This window comes from Acanthochromis polyacanthus, chromosome 12, assembly GCF_021347895.1.
Source record: "Acanthochromis polyacanthus isolate Apoly-LR-REF ecotype Palm Island chromosome 12, KAUST_Apoly_ChrSc, whole genome shotgun sequence".
Lineage (NCBI taxonomy): Eukaryota > Metazoa > Chordata > Actinopteri > Pomacentridae > Acanthochromis > Acanthochromis polyacanthus.
The window spans coordinates 19,221,380-19,241,697 of record NC_067124.1 but is presented as its reverse complement, the minus strand read 5'-3'; the positions used below and the strand labels follow the sequence as shown (position 1 = coordinate 19,241,697).

General features: G+C 36.8%; 1 protein-coding gene across 1 annotated transcript in view; it reads right to left on the bottom strand.

The window, feature by feature from the left end:
- Positions 1-18,615, bottom strand: part of LOC110959469 (carcinoembryonic antigen-related cell adhesion molecule 5-like) — a 51,619-nt gene extending 33,004 nt beyond the window's left edge. Inside the window, 8 exon segments of the mRNA XM_051956390.1 lie at positions 301-570; positions 2,666-2,932; positions 3,309-3,578; positions 5,683-5,949; positions 9,833-9,894; positions 16,342-16,555; positions 18,259-18,424; positions 18,427-18,615. Of these exon segments, the coding sequence (XP_051812350.1) occupies positions 301-570; positions 2,666-2,932; positions 3,309-3,578; positions 5,683-5,949; positions 9,833-9,894; positions 16,342-16,555; positions 18,259-18,424; positions 18,427-18,615 (1,705 nt within the window).
- Between the last annotated feature and the right edge of the window lie 1,703 nt (positions 18,616-20,318).

Below are 20,318 nucleotides of genomic sequence, written 5' to 3'. Positions count from 1 at the left end.
CTCACTGTGAAGTCTCATGTTAAAACTGTTCCCTATACACGACAGTGTATAGGGTTCTGTGTACACGACTACATTACTGTACAACAAGTCTACAAAAAAACTACAATGTAATATCAGTTAAAAAGGAAATGCTGAGCAGAATCTGATTTGGATGATGTAGTTTCTGATGGTGTGGAACTGAATCCCAATAGGTAGAAAAACATGTTTTTAAAGTTTTCTCTAACCTCTGTGAATAATCTAAACTACCTCTGAAGTTTGCATGCAGATGTCAGATACTGAACAGAAAGATTAAAAACTCACAGCTGACCATGATGTTTACAGGATCACTGGTGCCATTACTGACAGGATTGAACACACGACACCTGAATGGTTGCTGGTCATAGCGAGTCACGTTGACTATTGTCAAAGTGGAGCCTCCATCAGTGAGATGAACTCTGTCACTGGCTGTAACCTCAGAGGTGTCGTTCAGCCAGAGGAAAGAAATGGAGGATCCAGTGGAGGAGCAGGACAGACTAACAGAAGTGAATTCAACCACGTCTGCACTTTTGGGAAATACTGATACATTGGAGACTGGCACAGTGGATGAAAAAACAAACAAACATGGTTTTACATTTTCCATCATCTAACAAACAGGCAGAAAAACATTATAATGACAAGAAAGAAATTCTACCTCAACAAACTAAATGTTTGTATGAACCTACTTATTGTTTAATGACAATGATGCATAAAACAAATAAAATAACAGCAGTTAAAATCCTAAAAACAGTTATTGTACAACAGTGGTCAAAAATATTTAACTTTAAATTACTGCCCAACCATCATGTATCACATTCACCACTACTAGTGGCACTGTGCTATGTGTCATGTTCATTGTATTTTGCACAATGACAACAAAGCATCTATCTGTCTATCTGTCTATCTATCTATCTATCTATCTATCCATCCATCCATCCATCCATCCATCCAAATGGAGTGTTCAATTTCAAACGACTGTTGTCTCATCAGCTTAAATAAATGCCCCACGTATACATGAAAGATAAAGATCTATAAGAAAAAATCAGGAAGTCTAGTACTATGACAAACATGATGCTCATGTAGGTTTGAAACTCACAGCTGATGGAGAGGTTCATGAGACTGCTGGTACCATTACTGACAGGGTTAAACACCTGACACATAAATGGTCCCTGGTCATAACAGCTCACATTGACTACAGTCAAAGTGGAGCCTCCATGCATTTCTGCAGCCACCTGACCCACAGCAAACATTTTTAAATGTTGTACTTCCCAATTTTATATTCACTATTGATCATGCCATGCAGTTGTTGTTCTTTAATACTTTATATTGTAAAAGAATCTCATTTTAAACTGCAGCCTGATATTATGACTGAACGGCAACTTTGTGACCAATCACTGCATGTAGGATGAGATTCAGGTGGTAATATATGTCTGGGACAAAACTAAATTTATGTGAGGATTTGGCTTTTTGTGATGTTCACAATTCATGTTTATTAGCCCCATGTTACATGCACGCTTAAGAAATGTACTTTATACGTCCTTAAACAGTTTCTTTTTGTTTGTTTGTGAGACGCCTTGGTGATCTTTGTTCAAGAAAGAATGGCAGATGTATTTTGATTCCATTACTGAATTTTCCAAGCATTTATTCCAGGCAATTTTATACTTCAGGAATTATTGATTTTTTTCTATTTATCTATGACAGAGATGGTCGCGGATCGGGACAGTAAGAGAATGTAAATAATACCGTGCTATGAAACACTGAATTATGAAATATAGTGACAGGGTGGTAAATTGTTTATGTTATTTGCATTGAAAATACACTTTGTCCGTTTACTGTGCCGAGGAGTAACGATGGGCAGAGAATTAAAACACTGCATGGGTGTTGCCGGTGCTAATCGTCCGTGTGCTAGGTATGAGACTTCCAGTATATCATCTTAGGTTCTTAGTTCCATGAAATATGAATGTATTATTATATGCATTGTTTTTTGGTGTTGATTAACGATGAAATGTTTGTAACTGCTACTCTAAATTGCCCGTAGGTGTGAACGTGAGTGTGATTGTTTGTCTATATATGTAGCCCTGCGACAGACTGGTGACCTGTCCAGGGTGTCCCCTGCCTTCGCCCGAGTCAGCTGAGGTAGGCTCCAGCACCCCCCGCGACCCTAGTGAGGATAAAGTGGTGTATAGAGAATGGATGGATGGATGGATGGATGGATGGATGGATGGATGGATGAATGGATGGATGGATATTTGTAACTGCGTTTTGTTACTGCAGTATGTGTTTAGCATAGGAGCTTATACAAGGCAATGTGGTAACTGTGTGTTTTATTTGTCTGCTAAGTGCCATAGCCGTATGTTTGTTGTAGGTTTCTGTTTTTTAGTATGTTTCTGGTACTGATTCTTATATTTTTTACGAATGAATGGCACCACAGGATTTATGAACCACATTTCATTGTGTACATCCTATTATATGTAAAATAAAGTGGGAAACAAAGAACCCCACAAATTTAATTTGAAGCATTGGTGTCTGATTTAACCCAGCTTCATAAATAATTGAGTTTTTTTTTCCCAAAAATGTCATAAATACAAGTCTAAATCACATCTTTGTATTCACATTTTTATATATATACAAAAACTTTGTTCACACTTACCCAGTACAGATATAGCTCTAGGCTCAGATGTTTCATTTCTCATGGTTTTATTATTGAAGGTCTGACAGCTGTAGTTTCCAGCATTGTTCATCTGAATGTTTGTCAGGTTGAGCTCTGGTTCTGTGTGAAGCAGAATTTCTCCATTTAGAAACCACAGAAACTGGGCAGGAGGTCTAGAATCAGCTGAGCAGAACAATCTGACGTCTGACCCTTCTGCAAAGTATTCTTCTGATGGTGATAGCAGTAAGTTTGTATTTTCGGGGCCAACTGAACATGGAGGAAATGCAAGAAGAAGCAAAATCATTAGGTTGAAAAGATAAATTGCATATGACATACAGCTTGACTCACTGTGAAGTCTCATGTTAAAACTGTTCCCTATACACGACAGTGTATAGGGTTCTGTGTACACGACTACATTACTGTACAACAAGTCTACAAAAAAACTACAATGTAATATCAGTTAAAAAGGAAATGCTGAGCAGAATCTGATTTGGATGATGTAGTTTCTGATGGTGTGGAACTGAATCCCAATAGGTAGAAAAACATGTTTTTAAAGTTTTCTCTAACCTCTGTGAATAATCTAAACTACCTCTGAAGTTTGCATGCAGATGTCAGATACTGAACAGAAAGATTAAAAACTCACAGCTGACCATGATGTTTACAGGATCACTGGTGCCATTACTGACAGGATTGAACACATGACACCTGAATGGTTGCTGGTCATAGCGAGTCACGTTGACTATTGTCAAAGTGGAGCCTCCATCAGTGAGATGAACTCTGTCACTGGCTGTAACCTCAGAGGTGTCGTTCAGCCAGAGGAAAGAAATGGAGGATCCAAAGGAGGAGCAGGACAGACTAACAGAAGTGAATTCAACCACGTCTGCACTTTTGGGAAATACTGATACATTGGAGACTGGCACAGTGGATGAAAAAACAAACAAACATGGTTTTACATTTTCCATCATCTAACAAACAGGCAGAAAAACATTATAATGACAAGAAAGAAATTCTACCTCAACAAACTAAATGTTTGTATGAACCTACTTATTGTTTAATGACAATGATGCATAAAACAAATAAAATAACAGCAGTTAAAATCCTAAAAACAGTTATTGTACAACAGTGGTCAAAAATATTTAACTTTAAATTACTGCCCAACCATCATGTATCACATTCACCACTACTAGTGGCACTGTGCTATGTGTCATGTTCATTGTATTTTGCACAATGACAACAAAGCATCTATCTGTCTATCTGTCTATCTATCTATCTATCTATCTATCTATCTATCCATCCATCCATCCATCCATCCATCCATCCATCCATCCAAATGGAGTGTTCAATTTCAAACGACTGTTGTCTCATCAGCTTAAATAAATGCCCCACGTATACATGAAAGATAAAGATCTATAAGAAAAAATCAGGAAGTCTAGTACTATGACAAACATGATGCTCATGTAGGTTTGAAACTCACAGCTGATGGAGAGGTTAATGAGACTGCTGGTACCATTACTGACAGGGTTAAACACCTGACACATAAATGGTCCCTGGTCATAACAGCTCACATTGACTACAGTCAAAGTGGAGCCTCCATGCATTTCTGCAGCCACCTGACCCACAGCAAACATTTTTAAATGTTGTACTTCCCAATTTTATATTCACTATTGATCATGCCATGCAGTTGTTGTTCTTTAATACTTTATATTGTAAAAGAATCTCATTTTAAACTGCAGCCTGATATTATGACTGAACGGCAACTTTGTGACCAATCACTGCATGTAGGATGAGATTCAGGTGGTAATATATGTCTGGGACAAAACTAAATTTATGTGAGGATTTGGCTTTTTGTGATGTTCACAATTCATGTTTATTAGCCCCATGTTACATGCACGCTTAAGAAATGTACTTTATACGTCCTTAAACAGTTTCTTTTTGTTTGTTTGTGAGACGCCTTGGTGATCTTTGTTCAAGAAAGAATGGCAGATGTATTTTGATTCCATTACTGAATTTTCCAAGCATTTATTCCAGGCAATTTTATACTTCAGGAATTATTGATTTTTTTCTATTTATCTATGACAGAGATGGTCGCGGATCGGGACAGTAAGAGAATGTAAATAATACCGTGCTATGAAACACTGAATTATGAAATATAGTGACAGGGTGGTAAATTGTTTATGTTATTTGCATTGAAAATACACTTTGTCCGTTTACTGTGCCGAGGAGTAACGATGGGCAGAGAATTAAAACACTGCATGGGTGTTGCCGGTGCTAATCGTCCGTGTGCTAGGTATGAGACTTCCAGTATATCATCTTAGGTTCTTAGTTCCATGAAATATGAATGTATTATTATATGCATTGTTTTTTGGTGTTGATTAACGATGAAATGTTTGTAACTGCTACTCTAAATTGCCCGTAGGTGTGAACGTGAGTGTGATTGTTTGTCTATATATGTAGCCCTGCGACAGACTGGTGACCTGTCCAGGGTGTCCCCTGCCTTCGCCCGAGTCAGCTGAGGTAGGCTCCAGCACCCCCCGCGACCCTAGTGAGGATAAAGTGGTGTATAGAGAATGGATGGATGGATGGATGGATGGATGGATGAATGGATGGATGGATATTTGTAACTGCGTTTTGTTACTGCAGTATGTGTTTAGCATAGGAGCTTATACAAGGCAATGTGGTAACTGTGTGTTTTATTTGTCTGCTAAGTGCCATAGCCGTATGTTTGTTGTAGGTTTCTGTTTTTTAGTATGTTTCTGATACTGATTCTTATATTTTTTACGAATGAATGGCACCACAGGATTTATGAACCACATTTCATTGTGTACATCCTATTATATGTAAAATAAAGTGGGAAACAAAGAACCCCCACAAATTTAATTTGAAGCATTGGTGTCTGATTTAACCCAGCTTCATAAATAATTGAGTTTTTTTTTCCCAAAAATGTCATAAATACAAGTCTAAATCACATCTTTGTATTCACATTTTTATATATATACAAAAACTTTGTTCACACTTACCCAGTACAGATATAGCTCTAGGCTCAGATGTTTCATTTCTCATGGTTTTATTATTGAAGGTCTGACAGCTGTAGTTTCCAGCATTGTTCATCTGAATGTTTGTCAGGTTGAGCTCTGGTTCTGTGTGAAGCAGAATTTCTCCATTTAGAAACCACAGAAACTGGGCAGGAGGTCTAGAATCAGCTGAGCAGAACAATCTGACGTCTGACCCTTCTGCAAAGTATTCTTCTGATGGTGATAGCAGTAAGTTTGTATTTTCGGGGCCAACTGAACATGGAGGAAATGCAAGAAGAAGCAAAATCATTAGGTTGAAAAGATAAATTGCATATGACATACAGCTTGACTCACTGTGAAGTCTCATGTTAAAACTGTTCCCTATACACGACAGTGTATAGGGTTCTGTGTACACGACTACATTACTGTACAACAAGTCTACAAAAAAACTACAATGTAATATCAGTTAAAAAGGAAATGCTGAGCAGAATCTGATTTGGATGATGTAGTTTCTGATGGTGTGGAACTGAATCCCAATAGGTAGAAAAACATGTTTTTAAAGTTTTCTCTAACCTCTGTGAATAATCTAAACTACCTCTGAAGTTTGCATGCAGATGTCAGATACTGAACAGAAAGATTAAAAACTCACAGCTGACCATGATGTTTACAGGATCACTGGTGCCATTACTGACAGGATTGAACACACGACACCTGAATGGTTGCTGGTCATAGCGAGTCACGTTGACTATTGTCAAAGTGGAGCCTCCATCAGTGAGATGAACTCTGTCACTGGCTGTAACCTCAGAGGTGTCGTTCAGCCAGAGGAAAGAAATGGAGGATCCAGTGGAGGAGCAGGACAGACTAACAGAAGTGAATTCAACCACGTCTGCACTTTTGGGAAATACTGATACATTGGAGACTGGCACAGTGGATGAAAAAACAAACAAACATGGTTTTACATTTTCCATCATCTAACAAACAGGCAGAAAAACATTACAATGACAAGAAAGGAATTCTACCTCAACAAACTAAATGTTTGTATGAACCTACTTATTGTTTAATGACAATGATGCATAAAACAAATAAAATAACAGCAGTTAAAATCCTGAAAACAGCTATTGTACAACAGTGGTCAAAAATATTTAACTTTAAATTACTGCCCAACCATCATGTATCACATTCACCACTACTAGTGGCACTGTGCTATGTGTCATGTTCATTGTATTTTGCACAATGACAACAAAGCATCTATCTGTCTATCTGTCTATCTATCTATCTATCTATCTATCTATCTATCCATCCATCCATCCATCCATCCATCCATCCATCCATCCATCCATCCATCCAAATGGAGTGTTCAATTTCAAACGACTGTTGTCTCATCAGCTTAAATAAATGCCCCACATGTACATGAAAGATAAAGATCTATAAGAAAAAATCAGGAAGTCTAGTACTATGACAAACATGATGCTCATGTAGGTTTGAAACTCACAGCTGATGGAGAGGTTAATGAGACTGCTGGTACCATTACTGACAGGGTTAAACACCTGACACATAAATGGTCCCTGGTCATAACAGCTCACGTTGACTACAGTCAAAGTGGAGCCTCCATGCATTTCTGCAGCCACCTGACCCACAGCAAACATTTTTTAAATGTTGTACTTCCCAATTTTATATTCCCTATTGATCATACCATGCAGTTGTTGTTTTTACAGTTTTTCTCAATTGCTAAAACACTAAACTCTATTGTACAAACCAAATTCTCAGTTGCCTGAACCCACTTTTTGAATCAGTCACTCTTTTGGAAAAACCATAAGCCCTTCTCACCTGTTTAGACACATCTTGTCAACACATTGTCATTGTGATGCACCTGTGTTGCAAAATGGTGAGCACTGTTGAGCAAAAGTCAAACACAGTTAAAGCTCAGGCATCACCGGTTGAACACAACAACTCAAAATTGATCACACTTGTGGCTAATGATGTGAGAGTACATATAAGCCAGAGCACTGGTTTGTGAGGCACTACAATGGATAGAAATCTAAGAAGAGGAGCATGGATACGGCATGCTAGGGTTTTTTTCCCCCGTTGCCTGGCCAGAGAAAATACTGCTTCACAAGTGCTGGTAAAATTACAGAAAGTGTACATGACTGAATTTTCCCTCTGTTTTGTGTGTGTTTGTTCCAGAGAGTTTTTCAGTTGGATTTTGATGATACACATAAATACACCTGGGACAATGTTAGTTTTCATAGAGGACTATTGATTTGGGAATGGTTCAATATGAACCCTCAAGTTATTGTGATTTTTCTGCCTCCATATTCTCCCTTTCTGAATCCTATAGAAGAAGTCTTCTCTACATGGAGGTGGAAGGTTTATGAGCAGCAGGAAAATCTTTTGCCATCAATGGTCTTGACATGTGGTGGTGTTTCTGTTGATGCATGTTAGGGCTGGATCAGACACACTAGGTCCTTCTTTTCAGAGAAAATGTGGCCTGTGATGTAGATGAAGTCCTGTGGCCTGACCCAGTATGGAGAAATGATGCTGTGGCAGAGTAATGCACTTCTTTTCTTTGTACTTCATTTGTATATTTTTGTGCTTTATTTTTACGAACAAGTGCTACATGTAAATGCACAGGATTTCTGTTTTTTTTGCACATTCTTTTTTCTATGTACAAGTGTTACAAATGCCCAGGTATTTTTGTTTTGCAACATGCATTTAGCCTAAACAAACATTTGTTTCTACTGCTTCATGTCCTGAGCATTGTGTTTTCCTTTTTTCTATGTAATGTTTCGTGACTGCTCAGTAGAGTATTTAATTTTGATTGACTTGAGGCATGATTTGACAGCAAAGTTCAGTTTAAAGCACAGATTGAACTGTTTTGGGGTGAAAGTTTAGTGTTGCAAGAAGAGTCAGAGGTTTTGTGAATGTAGCTTGAAAATTGGGTTTTGTGTTCACAGTTTAGGGAAAAGGAGAGCAGCTTTCCAGAAATGTGTCTTAGCAATTGAGAAAAACTGTAAAACTTCATATTTTCAAAGAGTCTCACTTTAAACTGCAGCCTGATATTATGACTGAACGGCAACTTTGTGACCAATCACTGCGTGTAGGATGAGATTCAGGTGGCAATATATGTCTGGGACAAAACTAAATTTATGTGAGGATTTGGCTTTTTTGTGATGTTCACAATTCGTGTTTATTAGCCCCATTTTACATGGACAGTGAAGAAATGTACTTTATACGTCCATAAGCAGTTTCTTTTTGTTTGTTTGTGAGACTCCTTGGTGATCTCTGTTCAAGAAAGAATGGCAGATATATTTTGATTCCATTACTGAATTTTCCAAGCATTTATTCCAGGCAATTTTATACTTCAGAAATTATTGAGTTTTTTTTAAACATCATAAATACAAACCTAAATCACATCTTTCTAAACACATTTTACATATATACATAAACTTTGTTCACACTTACCCAGTACAGATATAGCTCCAGGCTCAGATGTTTCATATCTCAGAGTTTTGTCATTGAAGGTCTGACAGCTGTAGTTTCCAGCATTGTTCATCTGAATGTTTGTGAGGTTGAGCTCTGTTTCTGTGTGAAGCAGAATTTCTCCATTTAGAAACCACAGAAACTGGGCAGGAGGTTGAGAATCAGCTGAGCAGGACAATGTGACGTTTGACCCTTCTGCAAAGTATTCTTTTGGTGGTGATAGCAGTAAGTTTGTATTTTCTGGACCAACTGAACATGGAGGAAATGCAAGAAGAAGCAAAGTTATTAACTTGAAAAGCTACATTGCATATGACATACAACTTGACTCACTGTGAAGTCTCATGTTGAAACTGTTCAGTATACAATCAATCAATCAATCAATCAATCAATCAATCAATCAATCAATCCATTATTGTCATTGCACACTTTCATATACACGACTACATTACTGTGCAACAAGTCTACAAAAAAATTACAACGTAATATTTTTTTAAAAAAACAGAAATTCTGAGCAGAATCTGATTTGGATGATGTAGTTTCTGATGGTGTGGAACTGAATCCCAATAGGTAGAAAAACAAGTTTTTAAAGTTTTCACTAACCTCTGTGAATAATCTAAACTACCTCTGAAGTTTGCATGCAGATGTCAGATACTGAACAGAAAGATTAAAAACTCACAGCTGACCATGATGTTTACAGGATCACTGGTGCCATTACTGACAGGATTGAACACACGACACCTGAATGGTTGCTGGTCATAGCAAGTCACCTTGACTATTGTCAAAGTGGAGCCTCCATCAGTGAGATGAACTCTGTCACTGGCTGTAACCTCAGAGGTGTCGTTCAGCCAGAGGAAAGAAATGGAGGATCCAAAGGAGGAGCAGGACAGACTAACAGAAGTGAATTCAACCACGTCTGCACTTTTGGGAAATACTGATACATTGGAGACTGACACAGTGGATAAAAAAAAACATGGTTTTACATTTTCCATCATCTAACAAACAGGCAGAAAAACATTATAATGACAAGAAAGGAATTCTTCCTAAACAAGCTAAATGTTTATATGATCCTACTTATTGTTTAATGGCAATGATGCATAGAACAAATAAAATAACAGCAGATAAAATCCTAAAAACAGTTATTGTACAACAGTGGTCAAAAATATTTAACTTTAAATTACTGCCCAACCATCATGTATCACATTCACCACTACTAGTGGCACTGTGCTATGTGTCATGTTCATTGTATTTTGCACAATGACAACAAAGCATCTATCTATCTGTCTATCCATCCATCCATCTATCCATCTATCCATCCATCCATCCATCCATCCATCCAAATGGAGTGTTCAATTTCAAACGACTGTTGTCTTATCAGCTTAAATAAATTCCCCAACATGTACATGAAAGATAAAGATCTATAAGAAAAAATCAGGAAGTCTAGTACTATGACAAACATGATGCTCATGTAGGTTTGAAACTCACAGCTGATGGAGAGGTTAATGAGACTGCTGGTACCATTACTGACAGGGTTAAACACCTGACACATAAATGGTCCCTGGTCATAACAGCTCACATTGACTACAGTCAAAGTGGAGCCTCCATGCATTTCTGCAGCCACCTGACCCACAGCAAACATTTTTAAATGTTGTACTTCCCAATTTTATATTCACTATTGATCATGCCATGCAGTTGTTGTTCTTTAATACTTTATATTGTAAACGAATCTCATTTTAAACTGCAGCCTGATATTATGACTGAACGGCAACTTTGTGACCAATCACTGCATGTAGGATGAGATTCAGGTGGTAATATATGTCTGGGACAAAACTAAATTTATGTGAGGATTTGGCTTTTTGTGATGTTCACAATTCATGTTTATTAGCCCCATGTTACATAGACACTTAAGAAATGTACTTTATACGTCCTTAAACAGTTTCTTTTTGTTTGTTTGTGAGACGCCTTGGTGATCTTTGTTCAAGAAAGAATGGCAGATGTATTTTGATTCCATTACTGAATTTTCCAAGCATTTATTCCAGGCAATTTTATACTTCAGAAATTATTGAGTTTTTTTTAAACATCATAAATACAAACCTAAATCACATCTTTCTAAACACATTTTTACATATATACAAAAACTTTGTTCACACTTACCCAGTACAGATATAGCTCTAGGCTCAGATGTTTCATATCTCAGAGTTTTGTCATTGAAGGCCCGACAACTGTAGTTTCCAGCATTGTTCATCTGAATGTTTGTGAGGTTGAGCTCTGGTTCTGTGTGAAGCAGAATTTCTCCATTTAGAAACCACAGAAACTGGGCAGGAGGTTGAGAATCAGCTGAGCAGGACAATGTGACGTTTGACCCTTCTGCAAAGTATTCTTTTGGTGGTGATAGCACTAAGTTTGTATTTTCTGGACCAACTGAACATGGAGGAAACAGCAAGAAGAAGCAAAGTTATTAACTTGAAAGGCTACATTGCATATGACATACAGCTTGAGTCACTGTGAAGTCTCATGTTGAAACTGTTCAGTATACAATCAATCAATCAATCAATCCATTATTGTCATTGCACACTTTCATATACACGACTACATTACTGTGCAACAAGTCTACAAAAAAATTACAATGTAATATTAAAAAAAAAAAAGAAATTCTGAGCAGAATCTGATTTGGATGATGGAGTTTCTGATGGTGTGGAACTGAATCCCAATAGGTAGAAAAGCATGTTTTTAAAGTTTTCACTAACCTCTGTGAATAATCTAAACTACCTCTGAAGTTTGCGTGCAGATGTCAGATACTGAACAGAAAGATTAAAAACTCACAGCTGACCATGATGTTTACAGGATCACTGGTGCCATTACTGACAGGATTGAACACACGACACCTGAATGGTTGCTGGTCATAGCGAGTCACCTTGACTATTGTCAAAGTGGAGCCTCCATCAGTGAGATGAACTCTGTCACTGGCTGTAACCTCAGAGGTGTCGTTCAGCCAGAGGAAAGAAATGGAGGATCCAGTGGAGGTGCAGGACAGATTAACAGAAGTGAATTCAACCACGTCTGCACTTTTGGGAAACACTGCTACATTGGAGACTGGCTCTGTGGATGAAAAAAAAACATGGTTTTACATTTTCCATCATGCAACAAACAGGCAGAAAAACATTACAATGACAAGAAAGGAATTCTTCCTAAACAAGCTAAATGTTTGTATGATCCTACTTATTGTTTAATGACAATGATGCATAGAACAAATAAAATAACAGCAGTTAAAATCCTAAAAGCAGTTATTGTACAACAGTGGTCAAAAATATTTAACTTTAAATTACTGCCCAACCATCATGTATCACATTCACCACTACTAGTGGCACTGTGCTATGTGTCATGTTCATTGTATTTTGCACAATGACAACAAAGCATCTATCATCTGTCTATCCATCCATCCATCCATCCATCCATCCATCCATCCATCCATCCATCCATCCATCCATCCATCCATCCATCCATCCAAATGGAGTGTTCAGTTTCAAACGACTGTTGTCTTATCAGCTTAAATAAATGCCCCACGTATACATGAAAGATAAAGATCTATAAGAAAAAATCAGGAAGTCTAGTACTATGACAAACATGATACTCATGTAGGTTTGAAACTCACAGCTGATGGAGAGGTTCATGAGACTGATGGTACCATTACTGACAGGGTTAAACACCTGACACATAAATGGTCCCTGGTCATAACAGCTCACATTGACTACAGTCAAAGTGGAGCCTCCATGCATTTCTGCAGCCACCTGACCCACAGCAAACATTTTTAAATGTTGTACTTCCCAATTTTATATTCACTATTGATCATGCCATGCAGTTGTTGTTCTTTAATACTTTATATTGTAAAAGAATCTCATTTTAAACTGCAGCCTGATATTATGACTGAACGGCAACTTTGTGACCAATCACTGCATGTAGGATGAGATTCAGGTGGTAATATATGTCTGGGACAAAACTAAATTTATGTGAGGATTTGGCTTTTTGTGATGTTCACAATTCATGTTTATTAGCCCCATGTTACATGCACGCTTAAGAAATGTACTTTATACGTCCTTAAACAGTTTCTTTTTGTTTGTTTGTGAGACTCCTTGGTGATCTTTGTTCAAGAAAGAATGGCAGATATATTTTGATTCCATTACTGAATTTTCCAAGCATTTATTCCAGGCAATTTTATACTTCAGAAATTATTGAGTTTTTTTTAAACATCATAAATACAAACCTAAATCACATCTTTCTAAACACATTTTTATATATATACAAAAACTTTGTTCACACTTACCCAGTACAGATATAGCTCTAGGCTCAGATGTTTCATATCTCAGAGTTTTGTCATTGAAGGCCCGACAACTGTAGTTTCCAGCATTGTTCATCTGAATGTTTGTGAGGTTGAGCTCTGGTTCTGTGTGAAGCAGAATTTCTCCATTTAGAAACCACAGAAACTGGGCAGGAGGTTGAGAATCAGCTGAGCAGGACAATGTGACATTTGACCCTTCTGCAAAGTATTCTTTTGGTGGTGATAGCAGTAAGTTTGTGTTTTCTGGACCAACTGAACATGGAGGAAATGCAAGAAGAAGCAAAGTTATTAACTTGAAAAGCGACATTGCATATGACATACAACTTGACTCACTGTGAAGTCTCATGCTGAAACTGTTCAGTATACAATCAATCAATCAATCAATCCATTATTGTCATTGCACACTTTCATATACACGACTACATTACTGTGCAACAAGTCTACAAAAAAATTACAATGTAATATTTAAAAAAAAACAGAAATTCTGAGCAGAATCTGATTTGGATGATGTAGTTTCTGATGGTGTGGAACTGAATCCCAATAGGTAGAGAAACATGTTTTTAAAGTTTTCTCTAACCTCTGTGAATAATCTAAACTACCTCTGAAGTTTGCATGCAGATGTCAGATACTGAACAGAAAGATTAAAAACTCACAGCTGACCATGATGTTTACAGGATCACTGGTGCCATTACTGACAGGATTGAACACATGACACCTGAATGGTTGCTGGTCATAGCGAGTCACCTTGACTATTGTCAAAGTGGAGCCTCCATCAGTGAGATGAACTCTGTCACTGGCTGTAACCTCAGAGGTGTCGTTCAGCCAGAGGAAAGAAATGGAAGATCCAAAGGAGGAGCAGGACAGACTAACAGAAGTGAATTCAACCACGTCTGCACTTTTGGGATTTACTGCTACATTGGAGACTGACACAAGTGGATAAAAAAACAACAACATGGTTTTACATTTTCCATCATCTAACAAACAGGCAGAAAAACATTATAATGACAAGAAAGGAATTTTACCCAAACAAGCTAAATGTTTGTACAATCCTACTTATTGTTTATTGGCAATGATGCATAGAACAAATAAAATAACAGCAGTTAAAATCCTGAAAACAGTTATTGTACAACAGTGGTCAACAATATTTAACTTTAAATTACTGCCCAACCATCATGTATCACATTCACCACTACTAGTGGCACTGTGCTATGTGTCATGTTCATTGTATTTTGCACAATGACAACAAAGCATCTATCTATCTATCTATCTATCTATCTATCCATCCATCCATCCATCCATCCATCCAAATGGAGTGTTCAGTTTCAAACGACTGTTGTCTTATCAGCTTAAATAAATGCCCCACGTATACATGAAAGATAAAGATCTCTAAGAAAAAATCAGGAAGTCTAGTACTATGACAGACATGATGCTCATGTAGGTTTGAAACTCACAGCTGATGGAGAGGTTAAAGAGACTGCTGGTACCATTACTGACAGGGTTAAACACCTGACACATAAATGGTCCCTGGTCATAACAGCTCACATTGACTACAGTCAAAGTGGAGCCTCCATGCATTTCTGCAGCCACCTGACACACAGCAAACATTTTTAAATGTTGTACTTCCCAATTTTATATTCACTATTGATCATGCCATGCAGTTGTTGTTCTTTAATACTTTATATTGTAAAAGAATCTCATTTTAAACTGCAGCCTGATATTATGACTGAACGGCAACTTTGTGACCAATCACTGCATGTAGGATGAGATTCAGGTGGTAATATATGTCTGGGACAAAACTAAATTTATGTGAGGATTTGGCTTTTTGTGATGTTCACAATTCATGTTTATTAGCCCCATGTTACATGCACGCTTAAGAAATGTACTTTATACGTCCTTAAACAGTTTCTTTTTGTTTGTTTGTGAGACGCCTTGGTGATCTTTGTTCAAGAAAGAATGGCAGATGTATTTTGATTCCATTACTGAATTTTCCAAGCATTTATTCCAGGCAATTTTATACTTCAGAAATTATTGAGTTTTTTTTTAAACATCATAAATACAAACCTAAATCACATCTTTCTAAACACATTTTTACATATATACAAAAACTTTGTTCACACTTACCCAGTACAGATATAGCTCTAGGCTCAGATGTTTCATTTCTCATGGTCTTGTCATTGAAGGTCTGACATCTGTAGTTTCCAGCATTGTTCATCTGAATGTTTGTGAGGTTGAGCTCTGGTTCTCTGTGAAGCAGACTTTCTCCATTTAGAAACCACAGAAACTGGGCAGGAGGTCTAGACTCAGCTGAGCAGGACAATGTGACGTTTGACCCTTCTGCAAAGTATTCTTTTGGTGGTGATAGCAGTAAGTTTGTATTTTCTGGACCAACTGAACATGGAGGAAACAGCAAGAAGAAGCAAAGTTATTAACTTGAAAGGCTACATTGCATATGACATACAGCTTGAGTCACTGTGAAGTCTCATGCTGAAACTGTTCAGTATACAATCAATCAATCAATCAATCCATTATTGTCATTGCACACTTTCATATACACGACTACATTACTGTGCAACAAGTCTACAAAAAAATTACAATGTAATATTTAAAAAAAAACAGAAATTCTGAGCAGAATCTGATTTGGATGATGTAGTTTCTGATGGTGTGGAACTGAATCCCAATAGGTAGAAAAACATGTTTTGAAAGTTTTCACTAACCTCTGTGAATAATCTAAACTACCTCTGAAGTTTGCATGCAGATGTCAGATACTGAACAGAAAGATTAAAAACTCACAGCTGACCATGATGTTTACAGGATCACTGGTGCCATTACTGGCAGGATTGAACACACGACACCTGAATGGTTGCTGGTCATAGCGAGTCACGTTGACTATTGTCAAAGTGGAGCCTCCATCAGTGAGATGAACTCTGTCACTGGCTGTAACCTCAGAGGTGTCGTTCAGCCAGAGGAAAGAAATGGAGGATCCAGTGGAGGTGCAGGACAGATTAACAGAAGTGAATTCAACCACGTCTGCACTTTTGGGAAACACTGATACATTGGAGACTGGCTCTGTGGATGAAAAAAAAACATGGTTTTACATTTTCCATCATCTAACAAACGGGCAGAAAAACATTATAATGACAAGAAAGAAATTCTGTCTCAAAAAGCTAAATGTTTATATGATCCTACTTATTGTTTAATGACAATGATGCATAGACCAAATAAAATAACAGCAGTTAAAATCCTAAAAACAGTTATTGTACAACAGTGGTCAAAAATATTTAACTTTAAATTACTGCCCAACCATCATGTATCACATTCACCACTACTAGTGGCACTGTGCTATGTGTCATGTTCATTGTATTTTGCACAATGACAACAAAGCATCTATCTATCTATCTATCTATCTATCTATCTGTCTATCTATCTATCCATCCATCCATCCATCCATCCATCCATCCATCCATCCATCCATCCAAATGGAGTGTTCAATTTCAAACGACTGTTGTCTCATCAGCTTAAATAAATGCCCCACATGTACATGAAAGATAAAGATCTCTAAGAAAAAATCAGGAAGTCTAGTACTATGACAAACATGATGCTCATGTAGGTTTGAAACTCACAGCTGATGGAGAGGTTCATGAGACTGATGGTACCATTACTGACAGGGTTAAACACCTGACACATAAATGGTCCCTGGTCATAACAGCTCACATTGACTACAGTCAAAGTGGAGCCTCCATGCATTTCTGCAGCCACCTGACACACAGCAAACGTTTTTAAATGTTGTACTTCCCAATTTTATATTCACTATTGATCATGCCATGCAGTTGTTGTTCTTTAATACTTCATATTGTAAAAGAATCTCATTTTAAACTGCAGCCTGATATTATGACTGAACGGCAACTTTGTGACCAATCACTGCATGTAGGATGAGATTCAGGTGGTAATATATGTCTGGGACAAAACTAAATTTATGTGAGGATTTGGCTTTTTGTGATGTTCACAATTCATGTTTATTAGCCCCATGTTACATGCACACTTAAGAAATGTACTTTATACGTCCTTAAACAGTTTCTTTTTGTTTGTTTGTTTGTTTGTGAGACGCCTTGGTGATCTCTGTTCAAGAAAGAATGGCAGATGCATTTTGATTCCATTACTGAATTTTCCAAGCATTTATTCCAGACAATTATATACTTCAGAAATTATTGAGTTTTTTTTAAATAAACATCATAAATACAAGCCAAACAGGCAGAATGTTTGAAAAATGTTTGTATGAACCTATTTATTGTTTCATGTCAATGATGCATAGACCAAATAAAATAACAGCAGATAAAATCCTGAAAACAGCTATTGTACAACAGTGGTCAAAAATATTTAACTTTAAATTACTATCCACCTATCCTGTAATAACAGAAATAAAATGACAGAGCTATGATATGTATTTTTACACATTGTTGATAGAACTGTAGCTCATACAGAAGTCACAGTAGAATAGATAAATATATGGAACAACACCATCAGTCGTCAATTAAAATTCTTCATATTTCAGACAAACAGAATTTGTAAGCTGTTTTATTTCTCAGATTGGATAACTGCACCCATCAATTACACAGTATAATTTCACAAAAAGATAAAGTCGATAAAGTCCCCAATACAATTCATTATATGTGTATAGATTATTTAATATTATGTTTCTATTTTAGATTTTTAAAAATTATTTTGAAGAGATACAATGAATTATTTGTAGGTGGATCTCAATACTTGCTCACCATATATGTCCAGTGTGGTGCGTCCTGATAAAGCGTCTCCAACAGCTGCTGTAATGGTAATGTTGTACTCTCCACTGTCAGCATCAGTCAGGTTCCTGAGCTCCAGAGATCCAGTAGATGGGAATAGGGTTATCCTGCCTTCATACTCTGGTGGAGTTGTGTTTCCCCAGCATGTGAGGTTATTATAGTAGTATTTACACCAAAAGACCAGCTCACAGACACAAATGGTGTTTCTGTTGGAGTCAGTGATGTAGAGAACAGGAACGTCCCGTTAACAGCTGCATTCAGAGGACCATCTGGCAACACACCAGCACCCTCAGTTAGACCTGAAAGACACAAATAAAAAATCACCTTCATTTAAAACAAAGCTCAACTGTGGATTTTATAAAGACTGGCATTACTGTTTCCCGTCAAGCACCTGAAGAAGGTATTTTCAGTTTTTACATCCAGGCTCTGAAACATTTTCATGTTCCACATTAAATTCTGTCCCATTGTTGGCAATTTAAAATCAAAATTAAAGACCTGACATATTAAATATTCCTTTATCTCCTTTTGTGGCTTTCTTTGATTTGATCAAACTGCTTTTTTGTCGTTTTGGTTGGTTTCCTGATTTCACTGACTTTTGTCTTCTATGAGTTTTGCTTTTAGAGTTCCTTTTCTTTTTTAAAGGAGCCACATGCTTCATCTTTGCTATCCTGTTCATATGACTGTCTTCAGAGTGTGAGCTTTAATCTTATTATAATCAGATAAATTTGCATTTCATATCAACTGTAATATTTACTTTACTATGACAAATTCATATCATAAAAGATATCGTCTGCATTCTTCAGCTGAGATCGGTCTTTCACACATCAATTTGACATTAACTGGCAATAATAAAACTGGAAAAAAACATGTATGTATTTGTTACGTCGGCTATCAGTGCAGTTAAAGAAAAAGGTTAACATTTGAAAATGAAATTAATCGATAATTTAGTTTGTACCAATTAAAATGACTGTCGGAGCATTTTTCCCTTCTGATTTTATGTTTTGTTTTCCAAAGTAGGAGTCTGATTTAATTGCCCTCGATAAATATCTGCATAAGCATACCTCTTATGTACATATTAGATTGGTACTCAAAATATTTTTTTAAAAATTACTTCGTTCTAAAAGGGGCATCTAACCCTGGTTCACTCACTGTCAAAATAACTACGAAAAAAAAGAAAGCTTTATTGGAAAAAACAGTGTACAATGAATTTCCAGATGACTTTCTCCCTTTTAAACATACTCGACAAATAAGTCGAGAAAATAAAAATAAAAACAACTAAATAGCAGAATAACAGATGTAAATAGAAATTTTGGCAACAAAAATACAAAAAATGTGCAAAAGACTAAGTTTTGCTTCAAAATGTGCTCTTCATGCTTTTGTGACTTCAGGTTTTCTGCTCTTCAAAATTAAACTGAGGTCTGATAAACAATAACAATATGCAAAGCACTGCACTAGAAGTCCAACTGAACACTCTTCCAATGTTTCTCAGTCACTTTGGTACAGTTCTCAGATCAGAATTGAAATTCTCCAAACTACTTCTTCAAATCTTCACATCATTGTGTCACTTGTGCACATCAAAAAAGCAGTTTCTCTCTTTTTTTTTTTGAACAAGCTGCAAATGCTTTGGTACATTCATGTAAATGATTATGTACAATTCTCTGCTGTACCTACTTTATCAATTGCTTACATCATGTTGATGAAAATGTTTTGTAATGGGTCTCTGTTGAATAGTCTCACCTCCCACTACATTTAGGCATTAGTTCATCGCATAAGTCTTTACTTGCAAAATGGCTGAACAAGTTGTCACAATATGTCAAGCGTACTTGTATACATTTTCATTAGACTTTTTAAAAAAATCTGTCCTGAATTGTTAAATTGTTCCCAGGTGAATCTTTACTTTCTCTATGAAGGGAAATGTATGAAGGGTTAGGGTTTTCTGAAATCGCTCAAAGATGGAAGAGAAGATATTCATGATGTGGATGAGAATTTGTGGCCTAACAGACAAGAATGTCAGGAGGTGTAGGAAGACTGCA